The sequence below is a fragment of the Solanum lycopersicum genome, chromosome 9 (assembly GCF_036512215.1).
Source record: "Solanum lycopersicum chromosome 9, SLM_r2.1".
Taxonomy (NCBI): domain Eukaryota; kingdom Viridiplantae; phylum Streptophyta; class Magnoliopsida; order Solanales; family Solanaceae; genus Solanum; species Solanum lycopersicum.
Window position 1 is genome coordinate 22,379,829 of NC_090808.1, and position 15,562 is coordinate 22,395,390.

General features: G+C 34.6%; 2 protein-coding genes across 3 annotated transcripts; one reads left to right on the top strand and one right to left on the bottom strand.

The window, feature by feature from the left end:
* The first annotated feature begins 447 nt into the window (after positions 1 to 447).
* Positions 448 to 1,833, top strand: LOC101257699 (pentatricopeptide repeat-containing protein At1g62680, mitochondrial-like). The gene has a single exon (XM_069289391.1). It carries the CDS (start codon positions 448 to 450, stop codon positions 1,831 to 1,833), a length of 1,386 nt encoding a protein of 461 aa, XP_069145492.1.
* Positions 1,834 to 2,186: 353 nt separating this feature from the next.
* On the bottom strand, positions 2,187 to 6,381 carry LOC101251917 (probable serine/threonine-protein kinase PBL11). 2 transcript variants are annotated; one of them, XM_004246930.5, is made up of 5 exons: positions 6,143 to 6,381; positions 5,025 to 5,700; positions 4,365 to 4,622; positions 4,077 to 4,196; positions 2,187 to 3,340 (listed from the first exon to the last, which is right to left on the bottom strand). In XM_004246930.5, the coding sequence occupies exons 2-5, from the start codon at positions 5,679 to 5,681 to the stop codon at positions 2,717 to 2,719; spliced, it is 1,659 nt and encodes a 552-aa protein (XP_004246978.1). In that variant the 5' UTR covers positions 5,682 to 5,700; positions 6,143 to 6,381; the 3' UTR covers positions 2,187 to 2,716. The 2 variants fall into 2 exon arrangements, with proteins under 2 accessions (XP_004246978.1, XP_010326215.1); XM_010327913.4 differs by having other exon boundaries at positions 4,362 to 4,622; positions 6,143 to 6,375.
* Positions 6,382 to 15,562: the final 9,181 nt, after the last annotated feature.

Genomic DNA, 15,562 nt, shown 5'->3' on the forward strand with positions numbered 1-15,562 from the left:
AATTAATTTTGAAAAGAACTGTTAAAATAAGTAGAAGAGTCTAATCGACAAATGAAGTCAAAAAGAGTATTCATTCCACCTTTATCAAAAGCATTGAACCACTAAATTTCTTTAAACCATTTTGAGAATGTTTTATCCAATTAAAGTCAATAGTAACCAGAAAATTAATTTAATTTGGAACAAGCCTAGAATTAACCTTCTTTACAAAAATCTATAACAACTGGATCACAAAACCATAAAACAAATAATAATTTACTTTGTAAAAAATTAAGTCTGGTCGCTGTCCCAAACTAAAAGATTAATTCACATTTGATTAATTTGGATATTTTATTTTTTATAACATTAAATACTTATAAATATGAAATATCCATTTTATAATAATATAAGGTATAATGAAAGGTGAAAGTGTTGTAAATTGCTCAAAGTTTTTGCTATTGCTAAACTGGTATGCCTTGTTCAGCTCTCTCCCCTATCCAGCAACGTCTGGTTTTCTCTGTTACGCCTCTACTATCCACTTCTCTACACAAAAATGGAAGCCAGGTTTACTTTGCTCATAAACAAACTTTCACTCCTCTTTTTCTTGATACTATCAATTCAAAAAATGGTGGGTTTCAAACCATATCTGATTTCAATCATCAACTTACATCTTTAGTTTTAGCAGATGAGTTTGAACTAGCTTTGAAACTGACCTCATCTTCATCATCTTATGGATTGACACCCAATGAATACACATACTCAATTTGGGTCAATTTGTACTGCAAAATACATGACCCTGAAACAGCCAAATCCATTTTAGATCACATGCTGGAGCATGGGTTTCAACCAAAAGTTGAAACTTTTACAACTCTCATCAGTTCTTTCTGCAAAGCTGGAAAATTACAACAAGCCTATCAGGTTTTTGATGTTATGGGTCAAATTGGATGTGAACCCACAATTCATACTTACAATTGCTTGCTTAAAGGTCTTTGTTTTCTTGGTAGAGTAGAGGAAGCCTATGACTTGCTTATAAATATCAAGAGATCTAAGATAAAACCTGATATTTATACTTATACTGCTGTTATGGATGGATTCTGTAAGGTGGGTAGGTCTAATGAGGCATTGGAATTGCTTGAAGAAGCTATGGAAATGGGGTTGACACCTAATGTAGTTACTTACAATACTCTGTTTAATGGGTATTTTAAAGAAGGCAGACCTTTAGATGGGATTGGTTTGTTGAGGAAAATGAAAGAGGAAAAATGTATGCCTGATCATATTACTTACAGCACATTGTTACATGGGTTGTTGAAATGGGGAAAAATTGAAGTTGCTTTATCCATTTACAAGGAGATGTTGAAACTTGAATTTGAGATTGATGAGAGGATGATGAATACCTTGTTGAGAGGGTTATGCAGGCTATCTAGGAAACAGAAAGAACTCTTACAAGATGCATATCAAGTGTTTGTAAAAATGCGGAGCCGAAAACTGGTTGTAGATCCTGTTGGTTATGAGTTGGTTATTGAAGCTTTTTGTAGTGGTAACAAGCTGGATAAAGCACTGGAGAATTTGTATGAGATGATTAGAATTGGGTATTCTCCTAAGGCATTCACGTTCTCTAATCTCATTCGTGTACTTTGTTTGGAGGGAGAAGTTGAGAAGGCGTTGTTAGTTTTTGTTCCTATGATGAAAAACGGAAAGTCTCCTAGTAAAGTTCCATTTAACTTGTTGATCAATGAGCTGAATCAAAAAGAAATGATATTGAATGCTTGTTACTTGTATGGTGTAGCATTGAAATGTGGGGTGGTGACAAGAAATAAACCTGTAGTATGTTTGCGTGGGGATGAGGTTTCGAATTGAGGATTCATATAGTCGACTTGAACTTGTTTGAATTGAAGCTTAATTTGTTTTGATGACAAGCTTTGTTGTAAAGAGGTTTCTAGTGTTTTTACTATAGCATAGGAAAATTGCTGTAACTACTATCTCATCTGCTGAAATTGAAATGTATAGCTTCCTCACCTTGTTAATGGTCCTATTTTTCCATGTTTTAGAAACTTAATGATACAAGGACTCTTCAACATTCACCACAGTACCACCTTACAAAACAAAAAATAACTCAGTGCACTGAGTTTTCGCTATGGGTCTATTGTACGCAACATGATGTTACATTTCTACAAAATACTGTTTCCACTAATTGAACTCATAGCAACAACTTTAACAATTCTGTTAATACTCCCCTTCAAAAGATTTAGCAGTAGCAAGCTTGCACCAGCCTCATTGCTGTCAAGCAGATAATATCTCTTTTATGCCTATCACAAAATTCTAGTGAAATACTCTTTTTCAGATACCTTATTATCCAAATTACCTTCTTTTACAGTACAAAAACAACAATTACTCTTTAAGATACCCTTCTAAGGCAAATTACATTCTTGTATAGCACCAAGCTGGATTTTTCCATCATCTTTTCTTTCTCTTCCCTTTTTCCATTTCTTTTCCAGGCAGTGGCGGTTAGATGCAAACAATAAAAGCAATATTAATATCGCCCTCGGGATATAGGGAACACTACTCAAACCAAATGGATACCATATTTACAAAATGGCATTCCCCACATCTTCTCCCATGAGGAAAGGGAAGGTGGAAAACCATGTGCTTATCTTCTATATCTTTTCATGTAATCACTTGTCAAAAGGGAAGGGCCCAAAAAAGAAAAAGCAATTTGAAGAAAAAAGTGCTCTACAATCGATCAAAATCCTTCGACACTAGACCTCCGAACAGATGAAGATGATGGCCTTCTATTTTCCAATCGATCAAAGTCTTCCGTAGAGAGGATGGAGGAACATGAAGGTAGAGACAGCAGTGGAGCAGCTGTCCTTGTCGGAGAAATAGATATAGGGTGGGTTGGTGGTGAAGGGGAGAAGCTCAATCTTGATGTTGGGGTAATAATTCCATTTAGGCTCGGAGACTTTGACATGTGTTTTACACCAACTGCCCTTGGCTCTTGAAGAGGAAACCGAGAAGGGTACTTCATCACTTGTACAGTCTTGAGTTGCTCCACTACAGCTCTCATGGTGGGCCTTTCAGATGGATCCTTTTGCAGACATCTTTGAGCAATATCAGCCACAGTTCTTGCTGCTTTGGCAGGGAACCGACCTTTTAACCGAGGGTCCATGATTAGCGATAATCTACTGTCATCAGCTAGAAAAAGCTTGCTCCACTTCACTAAATTCCTCTCTTCCTTTGGATGCCGACTGCTTAAATTCTTCCGGCCAGTCAGCAGCTCAAGAAGAACAATCCCAAAACTCCAAACATTACTCTTTGGAGTTACCAATCCTCGCTCCAGAGTCTCCTCAGAGAGATTTGCCAGGGCCTGAAAAACTCAAGGTTATTAACAAGAAAGTTCTATGGTCTTTGATGAGGTCACAAAGTGTGAACAACTTCAAGCAGAACACATGCTAAAAAATGCCAATTAGACCTAGTGAGTGGCACAAATACCTCTTTTTTCTTTCAAAATTCACAAAGATGAAATATATGTTGAGCAAATAATATTTTTTTTGAAGTTGAAAAAAGAAAGAAGTAATTGAAGTTATAGAAAAAATAAAATAAAATTTGGAAGTCAAAGTCATGTTTAATCATGACTTCCAGTTGAATTTGGAAGTTCAAGTCATGTTTTGTCAATGAACTATTATTTTGCTTGAAATACTCCTCAAACAAGTTTTTTGATATCAAATTCTCTATTTCAAGTAGAAGATAAAATAATGGATAAAATAGTAAAAACGCAAACTTGGTTTTATTTCAGGTTCAAGTTGAACTAGTGAAATAATTTTAATGGCCAAATGAGACAAACCATGGCTATATGTACCTGTTAAGAGCTAAATCCAATAAACACGAGCCTCAATTATTACACAGAACCTGCATAGTTGCGAGATCCTATTCATATACACTTCTAATTAGTGGTGTGGTATACAGGATATGCTAATATCCCACTGGTCACTATGTTCAGGAAACTACTAGGCGACCCCGATTGTTGGTGGAACTTTCAAGACCAGGGTTTTTAACAGCGAGAAAGATGAGTGTTCTGCAACTGTTAACATAGGAGAACTTACAGCTGAACTGCATGATATGTCTGTCTCTTGTATACGAGTAATGCATCCATATCCCGAGAGCTTTGCACTGCAATCCTTATCAATTTGTATATTTGCAGTGGAAAATTCATGGAACATTGCCTGTCACAGGAAATAAGAAACTTAACAATATATAGGTCTACCCCAATATAAGAAAATGGAGATTCCTCAATAAAGAGACACAAAGGTAACATGGAGTAATACAAGGTTGCATACAGAAAATGAACGCAACCATGATTAGACTACAGGTTTAGGAAGCAGCATTACCACCTGAAAAGGTCCTTCCTCATGCAGGAATGTGAGACCTTGAGCAGCACATAAAGCAATTTTTGTTCGAGCATTCCAGTCTATTGGGGGACCATCCGACCTCCCAAATAAAAGCCGGTCTAAGCTTCCATGAAAAAGCATTTCATAAACCAACATTCTGTGCTCAGAACCTTCCCGTGCATGGAAACCAATCAGTTTACAAAGTGATGGATGTTGCAAAGAAGCTAGTGTATTCACCTCAGTCACAAACTCCTTCAACCCCTGAAAAGCAAAAAGATAGTGAGTCCTACAAAACTCATAAAGAATTGTAAAAACAAGTAACCTGCCAAATTGTATCCTAAATATAAAACCAAGAAAACTAGACCATTTTTTCCGTGACATGATCTACAAATCAAGATTTTCAATACGGTGTGACGCAGGAGTTGCATCCCAGAAATTCTACCTCTGGATAGCAACCTTGCTTCTCTAAAATTACATACGTAAGATGATGAAGAAACAAAACACTAATCTAGCCAAAGTATGAGCCTTCCCAATATTAGATATCACATGGAAATCAGACGAAAGATGCCGACCCCCTCCTCACTTAATCAAAAGGAAAAAAGGGGAGGGGCACCAAAGATGATCAGTAGATATGCAAGATAATTCAAAGTCAATAAATCATACCTGCGAAGAAGGATGAAGCCGGGTTACAGTGGCTTCAAGCTTCTTTGCACCAGTGGCATCATCTCCAAAAGAAGCTTTGTAAATAACAGAAGAGAGACCTTCTGACATACATCGCTCAGGAGAGAAGCGGTGGCAGGCAGCAGCAAGTTCTTCAAATGAGAAGTTCCTGAGTGCTCCAGTAGAAGGCAGTGTTGAAGGCAGTGTAAGAGGCAGTGGCAGGGGTCCAGAGGCATTTAAAGGACCGCTGGCATTACCAACTTTAAAGCTTCCCATAGTCTTGAGAGTGGCAGCAGCACTCTGTGGAGATGGAAGAGGAAGAGGCTGAGGACTTGGTGATTGGTATTCCTTGATTAAACCAATACGACTCCTGAACTCATCATGTTCCTCACATTCATTTGATGCTAGCGCATCTTGTTCTGCGGTGTCCAGGCTAGACGGAGCAGAGAGTGCCCGTGCCCTACTGCTCGTAACTCTATTATTTGACTGTACAGGTTTTACTCTAGTTCTAAAACTTGGAGGTGCCGACTGCAACGACCGTGTCTGCACCTGAGGCTCGGGCAATGCAGTAGGAGAATGTTCTTGAGGATTCACACGTTTAATATGAATACTCTGTTCAGACTTCTTCTTCTTACTTTTTAACACTGTGAAACAACCCATCTTTGTTGTTAACACACTCCTGCCAAATCAGTAGCATAAACAAACTTACGATTCCATTGCGAAATACAACCCCAACTCAATTTCAATTCAACCTTCATGTTTCAGAAATTATCAAAAGAATCTACAGATTTACACAATTCCAATATAAATAAAATTTCCTAGGTTTGAGAGGCAAAAAATCAACAAGGGAAAAAACGTATATACTAAATAAATAAAATTATCAAAATTCCAACAAAACATAAGGTGATACGCAATCAATTACGACATACTAGCATTAAACATTAAATAAAAAAGGCCAAAACTGTTCTTCTGAATTTGACATTCATATTGAATAAGATGATCCAGTAGAAATTGTATTCTTTTCCTTCGAAAATCATGAACAATGACAAACCAATCTAAACAGCAAACACGAACAAGGATTCGTAATAACAAACAGAACAATCAATTCATAGAAAACGAACCTTGAAAAATTGCGAGCTCCAGCAAATTGTATTGATTGATGTTTGAAGTATTGTAAGGTTTAACGTTTCGATGAGCTAAGAAACCCTAAAGAAAGAGAGAGAGAGAGGAGAGTCAAATGTGAAACGGCAGTGATTTTTTTTTTTTTTTATTTTTTGTTTTGAGAGAGAAAAAGGTTGATAGAAATGTAGAAAGAAGCAGTGGTCAAACACTCAAACCCCCATGAGTAAATATCTCAATTAAGAAACATGCCACTTTATTCTTATCTAATTATAAAGACTCTTTTGCCCCCTTTTAACTATTTTTTCCCTAATATTAAACTAGCAATTTTTTCAATTAAAGTCATTAATGCTCTTTTCCTATTTTTCAATTTAAGTCATTAATGCTTTTTTCCTTTTTTAATTAAAATGATATATTATTCTAGCAGTAAAGACATTTCGTTTTTTTTTAGTTCTATGTTAAATTAGATTTTTTCAAAAGTAATTTTATCTTCGTAAAAGTAAGAGTAGAATTTGCAAGTGTTTTATATTATATATTATTATTATTATTATTATTATTTTCATTTTGTTCTTTTTTCTATTTATTAAAAATCCTTGGCTACACTTTTTTAATTTAAATTTGTGATTTACAATGAAACATACTTTAAATAATGTTGATTGTTGCCTCATTTCATCTTTGATCTTTTTTATTAAATTTTGTTTGTGAATAATGTTGTATTAAATTTAATATTATAATAAAAATATACCCAAATATATAACTTATTCGCTCAATTAATATGTCACTAGTAAAATTTAAATAACATATTTAACTATCATCACGACTTTTATAATTTAAAATGATTTATTAGTTAATTAGCCTTGATAGTTTTAGGTTACTTATATCACTAAAATGATAAATAGGCGTTTGATTATAAATTGAAAATTTATTTTATTTTTAACTTATGGAGTTGAAGTTTAAAATAGAATCTATAAAAAAATAATACTTCAAATATGTTCATGCTTAATGTATGTGAATATAATTTTAAAAGTGAAAAGTGAGTTGAAAAACAAGGTATAAGTTGTTGTCTAAATTCAAATACAATACATGTATTTAGAAATATTTATTTAAATACTATTTTTCAAAGAGAAAAAGTTATTTTTAAAAAGAAAAATTCTCTTTCTTTTAATTTGTTTCTAATATTTTAACTTGATATGACATTTAAAAAAAAAGTAATTAATCATCTAATTTTAATTCAAAAATATATCAATTCTTTAATCTTGTATTATTAATCTGAAAATTAAAATTAAGAAAATAGTTTCATTAAAATGAAATTTAAAAAGCAAATAAATTAAAAACGAAAATAATTTTATCAAATGAATTCTTAGATTACTAAAAGATGAAAAGGTTGTAGGGGCATGATTGTCAATTATCGGTGCTATCAAAAGAAAAAGTACCTAGAAATTCAACTTGGAGGAGCCCTCGATTAAAGTGAAACCCCAGTCATAGTTTGGAAAATTATTTGTAAGAGCAACAGCAACAGAGTAATCATAATTACTCCCTGCATATATTTTTAAATCCCTCATTTTAACTTTTCAAGAATTAAATTGTATAATTTAAAATTATATTTGATTCATTTTTTATAATATTAATATATGGTATAATAAGTTATAATATTTTAATAAAATTTTCATATTTACAGTTTAATTTATTAATTTTAAATAAATTAATAAACTTTAAAAATTAGTCCATTGAATTTATAAAGTTAAATGTGACGTGAAAAAGAAGAATGAATTTGTTATGAAACTATATAAAAAAAAAACCAGAAGAATAAATTAGGGAGAAGAAACAAGGTTTCTTATTCCTCCTAAACTATATTTGAGATTTACAGATTTGATTTACAATGAAGGAAATTCCATTTATTTATCGAGGAAATCTAACTTGGTCTGCAAATAGGATTCCTAATTATATCCTAAAAGGACTCCACATTATAGACATTCACTATAATACAAATATGTTTATAACATTGACCCCCCCCCCCAAAAGTCGATAGATTATGTGCGTCCTTAAAACCTTACAAGATAATATTCAACGTAAAAAATCTAGTAAAGGATAAATAGTACATATATATAATAGTACACATTATGTATGCTTTATTAAAAACCTTACAAAGAAAACTCAAATGGACAAACTTGTGAGGGAAAAAGGGCACATCACGTATTAAGTCCCCCTAATGAGAGCATCAATCAAGAGAAATGAATCTTCGTTTTACAAGCTTGTACGTCATCTTCTTGAAAGTTGTAGTTGGTAGAGACTTGGTGAATAAATCAAGTATAGTATTACTTGAACAAAGCTGTTGCATGTTGATATCACCATTCTTGGCAGCTCATGAGTGAACAAAAACATTGACGAAATATGCTTTATTCTATCTTCTTTTATGAATCTTCCCTTTAAGATCAATTATTTATGCAAGTTCCTTACTTCAACTTCTTTAAGCAAAGAGTTTCAATTCTAATCATCAACTTTCATAACAATACTTGTATATGTTTTATGCATTTTGAATTTATTTAATCATTACAAGGATTATAGACAAGTTTTTCAAAAACTTATATGCTATAGAGTTTGAACCCATTAGATATTTTCATATCAATTTAGACAATTGACAACATTCAATATTAAATGTATGACATCTTCTATTGTCTGATTGCAGGTCAAATAAGATTTACGCTTACCAAGATGCATTATTTCACTTTTCACTTGATAATAATTTATGCACCAACGTGCTTTAATAGTCATTGAATTTATATCATAATAATCTTTTACAATATTACGCACTATATATTGTATCAAAGATATCTTTGACGAACATCACTTTGTATTGGTTCATGATACACCATAATTTATTGAGATATCATGATTTCATTATTTTCAAGTATGTATCCCTCTCATGAGGTTTCATGAGGTGTTATGTCTTTAACTTTGTAATAGCTCATTGCCTCCTTGTTATGATCATTTTGATCCTCCCCTTTTTCAAAGATTATTTTACTTAGATTGGATTAGTCTATCATGCTTCATGCATCTCATAGACTTTATCCTTTAGAAACATTCAGTAGGAGCATTACAACACTCGTGTTGTTTCTTATCACCCCTTATGTTATACAAACTAACATATATCTCAATCTATTTTGGAGAATTCATCTTTATGCATCATAGTATATTTATTAATTATATACCCCACTTTAAAATTATCAGATGAAAAATATTTGGTCCCTAACAATAAATCAATTGATCATAATTTATTGGTCTGATACGTACAATGCAATATCATATTTCAAATCAACACATAAAGCTTTATTTTCACAAACAATGATTTCATTATCTATCTGAGACATATTGTCACATCAGCTTGAATATTTATCAACATTATCAAGATGAATTATCTTGATTACTATTCTGAAAATTATTCTTTTAACTCAATTATATTGCACAAACAATTTTGCGAAAGTCAAACTGCAGGTTGACAACAAACGAACATATGATTAGATTATGGATGCTTCTCTTCTGTCATAGCACATGATAGGTGAAAGGACCCATATTCACCTTTTATACATTTCAGAATTTAAGGATTTAGTCCTAACATTAGTTTGATCCAATCAACTTATCACGAGAACAAACAACAATAAGAATTCTCGAAGAATCTTCTAGTTCTTCGATGTACGTCTATTACACAGTATGCATATCTTTGGAATGTCCAAATTATTCATGTCAACAAGTAAAATTATTAGTACTCGTAAACTTCAAGTTTACTATGTCATATGCCTTCTTTTTTTTTTTTTGCTTTAGTGAATTTTTAATTTAGTTTTATTATATAAACAAATTTCAACTTTAATACTCCGGGAGTAAATTTCAGATTTAGTTTTACCTCAATTACTCTAGCTCTTCTAAATTAAAGGTGAGTCGTGATTCCATCACTGAATAGACTAATCTAAAGCAAATTGTGTTTGTAATTGTATTATTTGTGTCAACATTTTTAAAAACATCAAGTTGCGAGATAACAATATGCATACATGAGACCATATAGAAGTATCATATATTAGGACCATGAAGTATATAAATAACCCACTAGGTAGATGAATAGGTCTACAAATATCCATATGTATAAGTTCCAAGAATGCGGTGGATTCAATATCAACATTCATTAAGGATGGTCTCATCATTAATTTGTCTTGATAACAAGTTGTACAAGAAAATTCACCATTTAAAATAATCATTAGATTCTTTCATGAATGTCCATTTTAATTATATATAATTCGCCCCATCATTATAGACCCATGATGTTTTTACAATCATGCAAAAATAATACAATATTGGAATTAGTATAGAATATGCCTTAATTGCAGTAATTATCATCCAATAAAAGTCAAAAGATAAAGTATGAAAATTTTCTTTAACATATGTCTGCCCAGAGACATTCTTGGTGATACCACATGTACAACCAAAGGTAACGATCTTTTTCATGCCTAGCATGGTGGCTTACACCTCATTCACCTTAGAGAATGAGTGTATATTTTTAGCATTTATCAAAAGTTCTCATTCTTCATTAATGGAACATAAACATGCAAGCATATCAAACTGTGATAGCTTTAGTACCTCATTCCATATTCATGTGCATTATTCAATCACTTGTCTTCTTTCGGACATAATATGCACGACTATCAAATTCGCTTCAGGAAATTGATCTACTTCAACAATATACATTTCATGACTAATTTTTATTAAAAAAATTATTATTTTGCCTTAGTCATCATTATATCATCAATATGGTGCATAAAGGCATGAATCCAACATCTTTTATCACGGTGCACCAAAATTTGAACCAAATGTCTTATCCTCTTGGTGCGATTGGATATGAATCCACTGTCTTATCCTTTTTGTGCAGTGGAATTTGAATTAATCAGCTTACTCTCAACTAATAGTATAATAGGCTAAACGCTTATTGTTCAATGCTTAAGGCATAAATAAATCAAGATATAAAAACATTTTCACTCTCTAGTGATCATATATTTCTTGCAAACTTTCATTTAGCCATAAGTGATTAACATTATAATTCTTTAAAATACATTATCTTTTCGAAAATGATTTTGAGTTATAAATGGTCCAAAACCAATTAGGTTCCCTCAGATTCAAAAGATCTAACATAAGTATACAACTATTAACAAAAGATATAAAACATATTGAATTAATAATATTTATAAGCCCCGAAAAGTCAAATTTATGAAAAGAAAGCCTACAAATAAGCATGATTGATACTCTCAAACTTACTTCTCAAATAAGAAGTTAAGCGGTCGTATCAAGTAAAGAACCCAATTAATGAGGTTAGGATCGTTCCCACGAGAAAAATAGTTCAGACTTAACTTCAATCTATTATTACTACTATTTAGTCAATTATTTCCTTGGAAAACATAGACAATAAAAAGGGAGGTTCTATTTCTAAATGAATGAAAATAACTAGCTAAATTAAAGTAGACAACTAACAGATTCAAATGTTGGAGTTTAATCAATTAATAAAAGTAACTAGAGTTTACGTGTTCCCCATAGGTTCCTAATTAGATATTTTAACTATAACAATTCTTTCCTAGTATCTTGCATGCAAAGTGATAAGTTATGTATTTCTAAATTCTTGGTCCGGCATCTAGAATTATTTCACTCCGCACCCTGGTCCGGCTACGTGTGTTGCTATACTAACCCTTACCTTTACCTCATATTAAGCATCGTATTCGATATTTGACTAAGTTATTACCTCGTACTAATCCATACTAGCCTATTAGATAGTATACACTAAATCTATGTTGATAATTCTTTTCCTATTATCTACCTCCTTGGTCCGACAAGTAGCATTAAGGCGAGTTCGAACGTTGACCATCCCTTACAAAGACTTCTAAGCGAAAGAATTATCAATACATGCAAGACACTATTCTAGAATTGTTATTTTAGTTAGCTTTTACCTCATTATTCGCCCATGGTTCCCACAACCCTAGTTATGGAGTTTAGTTACCCATAGTCATAATCACAATATTCAAATATGTAATATAAGAATTCATTCACTTACTTCAATGAGAAAGAATAAAATCCAGAAATTCACTTGATTAATCAACAAAATCACCAACAATCAATTACTGAAAAAAGTATAACAATCCAAAGTGTAATAATCAAAATAGTCTCCTCACAAAGAATATAACATAAAAGTGTCTAATAACCAAGAGTCTAACCCCAAAAACGAGGTTTTTGGAACTATAAATAAAAAACAAAAACCTAATCAAAGAAGAACTCTATTTGCTGGAAATATGTCAAAACGTGGCTGGATCGACGGACCTCGCGACGGATCGTCGTGGTCACGACGGGCCGTCATGGACTCCGTAGTCCCATACTTTGCAAATTCTTCTACCGCTCTCTTCATTACCCTCGACGACAGGTATGACGGATCGTCACAAGCACAACGGTCCATCGAGGGTCTCCGTTCCATAACACTTGAGCTCTTGGAATTTTGGTACTGGCACTACTTCTCTGATCTTTATGAAGAACCAGCAGGACGGACCATCATGGCTAAGACGGTCCGTTACGCACTTTGTAGCCACACACTTGGTCAGAATTCCCCATCTTCCTTCAGTAGCTTCACTACGATGCCACCTATGGACCGTCCGAGGCACGACGGATCGTCATAAGCTCCGTAGGTGGTGCTTTTTTGCATTTCTTGCTCAAAAACTTCTATGTTCATCTTTAGACAGATTTCCTGCAAATAAAGAGAAAATTACATAAATATTAATATAAAAAGGCTTTTGGACACACTAAACTTAAGGAAAAAGCATTAAAAATACCGTGAAACCACGATATATCAACACTTTCAACTTAAATTCGTTGTTTGTCTTCAAGCAACGCACTATGACTCACTATAAAATCTTTGTACAATAGTATCCATGTTTTATCTTTCGCAATCATTTGGCTATCAATCTCGATCAGTCTCATCATATTTATGCATGCTATCACTATTAGGCTTGAATTATGTGGAATCAGACCATGACACAGACTCACCACGCACTAACACCTATCCTCTTCAATTTCTCACCGAGGTGCTAATTTTTCCGGTATTGCAACTAGTGTCCTCACTTCAAAATAATATCCTCATTTTCACACAATGATTTTAGTTTGAGTATAAGGATTACTTTTCGACACTCACTCTCAGAACAGATTCACAACTCATTCATATATATTTCCATAAGCTTGCCCTTATTTTCACTGCTTTAAGTTCGCTATACAACTTTTAGGATCACGATAGGACTTTCTTAGCTTGTAACATAGGCTCAGGGTCAGGTAGGGTATATTTAGGTATACTTTTGTGACTTTTTTCCCTTCTTGACATATTCGCTAAACATACCACTTTTTATCATTTTATTTCGCCCAGTTTCTCATATTCTTTCACCTTGCTATTTTCCCTTCTTTCTTCATTTGTGTAAGTGACTCTCTTCTTTTCTTGCTTGTATTTATTGTATTTTTTTTTATTTCACTTTTATTTCAACTGATTCTTGAGTCACTTTACTTTTGTTCTTTCTCTCTCTTTGTTCTTTCAACTCCACTTTCCAGAGCATTCCTCATAATAGCCACCCTCAACTCATGGCTTTGCCATGAGTCAAAGTACACAATACCCAAAGTTGGGTGAGGGCCATAAAAAAGTTGTTTACTACATTATCCACCCTCAACTTATGCTTTTGGCATAAGCTGAGGTGCACATGTCCAAGGAGGGACCAGGGCCAATACACTATTCCCAGAAAAGATCAGTTGGGGTGAAAAAGAAAGGTCTAGTTAGCTCAAATCATTTGGATGAAGGATTAATTTCATTTGTTTTTTTATTTAGGCTAAAAATGGGCTATATTGAACAAGGGCCTATGATCCTTTCCTAATTGTCTATTACAGCTTACTTTTAGCAGGACTAACCAGGCAAGTTCTAGCTTAGTACAAATAGTAGAGTATTCAAATCTTTCTCACACTCACTTGACATCTCATTACTCTACCAAATTATCAGACACCTAGTTTGAATTTTAGACTTAGGGTCATGCATTGGTGTATCTCTATGTCATGCTTAGAGCCACACATTTATCCATTACTATGCCTAGTCATGCATCATTTTCATTTCGTCAAGATAACAATTTAGCCATCATGCTTCAGCGTTAAACTATGTACACTAGATATAGACATGCCGGTTCAGCAGTAAAAATAATCAGTCTCTTGGAGAAAAAGAACACAGGCAAGAAAACCCCAAAAGAGGATAGTAAATTGGGATACTCAGACTTCACCCTAGCACTCACTTTCCATTTAGCCCACCCCCCAAAAAAAATGCAGTTGTCCCTAATGCATAAAAAAATTAAAATACGAGAGTGGTAGGTGAAGCAAACCTGGGGCGCAAAGCGCCGACGATCAGCAAGCTAGTGGTCCGGTTCCCCAAAACCCACTACCTCAGTAATCTGGACACCCTCAGTAGTGTCCTCATCAACAACAACACTATCAGCAGTGCCTCCCTTTATCTCCACATTTTTGGAGCTAGATGCCCCAACAGCTAACTCTACAGCCCTCTTTCGACGCTCCTCCTTATTAGCACGCGAGGCTCTCCTCGCAACCTCCATCTCACAGCGCTCCTTCTTCCGTGCTCTAGACTCATCCTCCTCGTGACCCCTACTCCTCTTGGCATGCTCTCGAGGGGGAGGTGGTGGAATCTCAATAGTGGCGAATAAGGCCGCCATCACTGTGTCCTCAGCAGGCTCTGAGGAGGCCTCAAACTCAGGCACCCTAGCCTCTAGGATCATATCAACGTCTGTGCGAAGACTCTCGACCGAAGCCTGAAGGGTCGACACATCCACCTGAGGGGCTGGCTAGGCTAGCACACGCAACTCAAAAGCGTCCAAGCGCTGATGAACCTCAGCGAACTTCCGCTCTGTGTGCTGGACCATTCTCCGCTCCAAGCGCTCTTCTGCCTCAGTAGTAGATCTCTGCATCCAAGGCTGGATGTGATGCAGAAGTGTATCCATCTATGCCTCTAGTTTCTGGACCCTAGCAAGCGGGACCAGAGCGGGGAAAGGGGCTAAGCGAGAGGAGCTTGGGGTAGTGCTACTACCTAAGATAGACTCGACAGGGGTAATGTCAGTGGAAGCAGCATGCGTAGCTGTGCGAGCCTGTTCTACCATATCAGCCATATTGTCACCAAGTGGAGGCAACTCTGGACGGGGCCCTCTGCGTGGAGCCAACTCATTGGCCTCATCCCTAATGAGGCCGATATCAATAATGCCCAGCGGGGTCTTGAGCTGATATATGTGCCAGATGGGCACTCCTGCGGACTTGCATATAGAAAATATCATGCATGGGAAAGGTAAGTAGTTGTGACCTTAAAAGCCCTCTCA

What these genes read in the sequence shown, in the direction of transcription:
- LOC101257699 (XM_069289391.1), top strand. Translation starts at nt 448, where the DNA reads ATGCCTTGTTCAGCTCTCTCCCCTATCCAGCAACGTCTGGTTTTCTCT.
- LOC101251917 (XM_010327913.4), bottom strand. Translation starts at nt 5,681, where the DNA reads ATGGGTTGTTTCACAGTGTTAAAAAGTAAGAAGAAGAAGTCTGAACAG. An exon ending in GGCTTCATCCTTCTTCGCAG is followed by an intron (nt 4,623 to 5,024) that starts GTATGATTTATT and finishes TTTGCTTTTCAG; the next exon opens with GGGTTGAAGGAGTTTGTGAC. An exon ending in ACATATCATGCAGTTCAGCT is followed by an intron (nt 3,341 to 4,076) that starts GTAAGTTCTCCT and finishes TGAGTTTTTCAG; the next exon opens with GCCCTGGCAAATCTCTCTGA.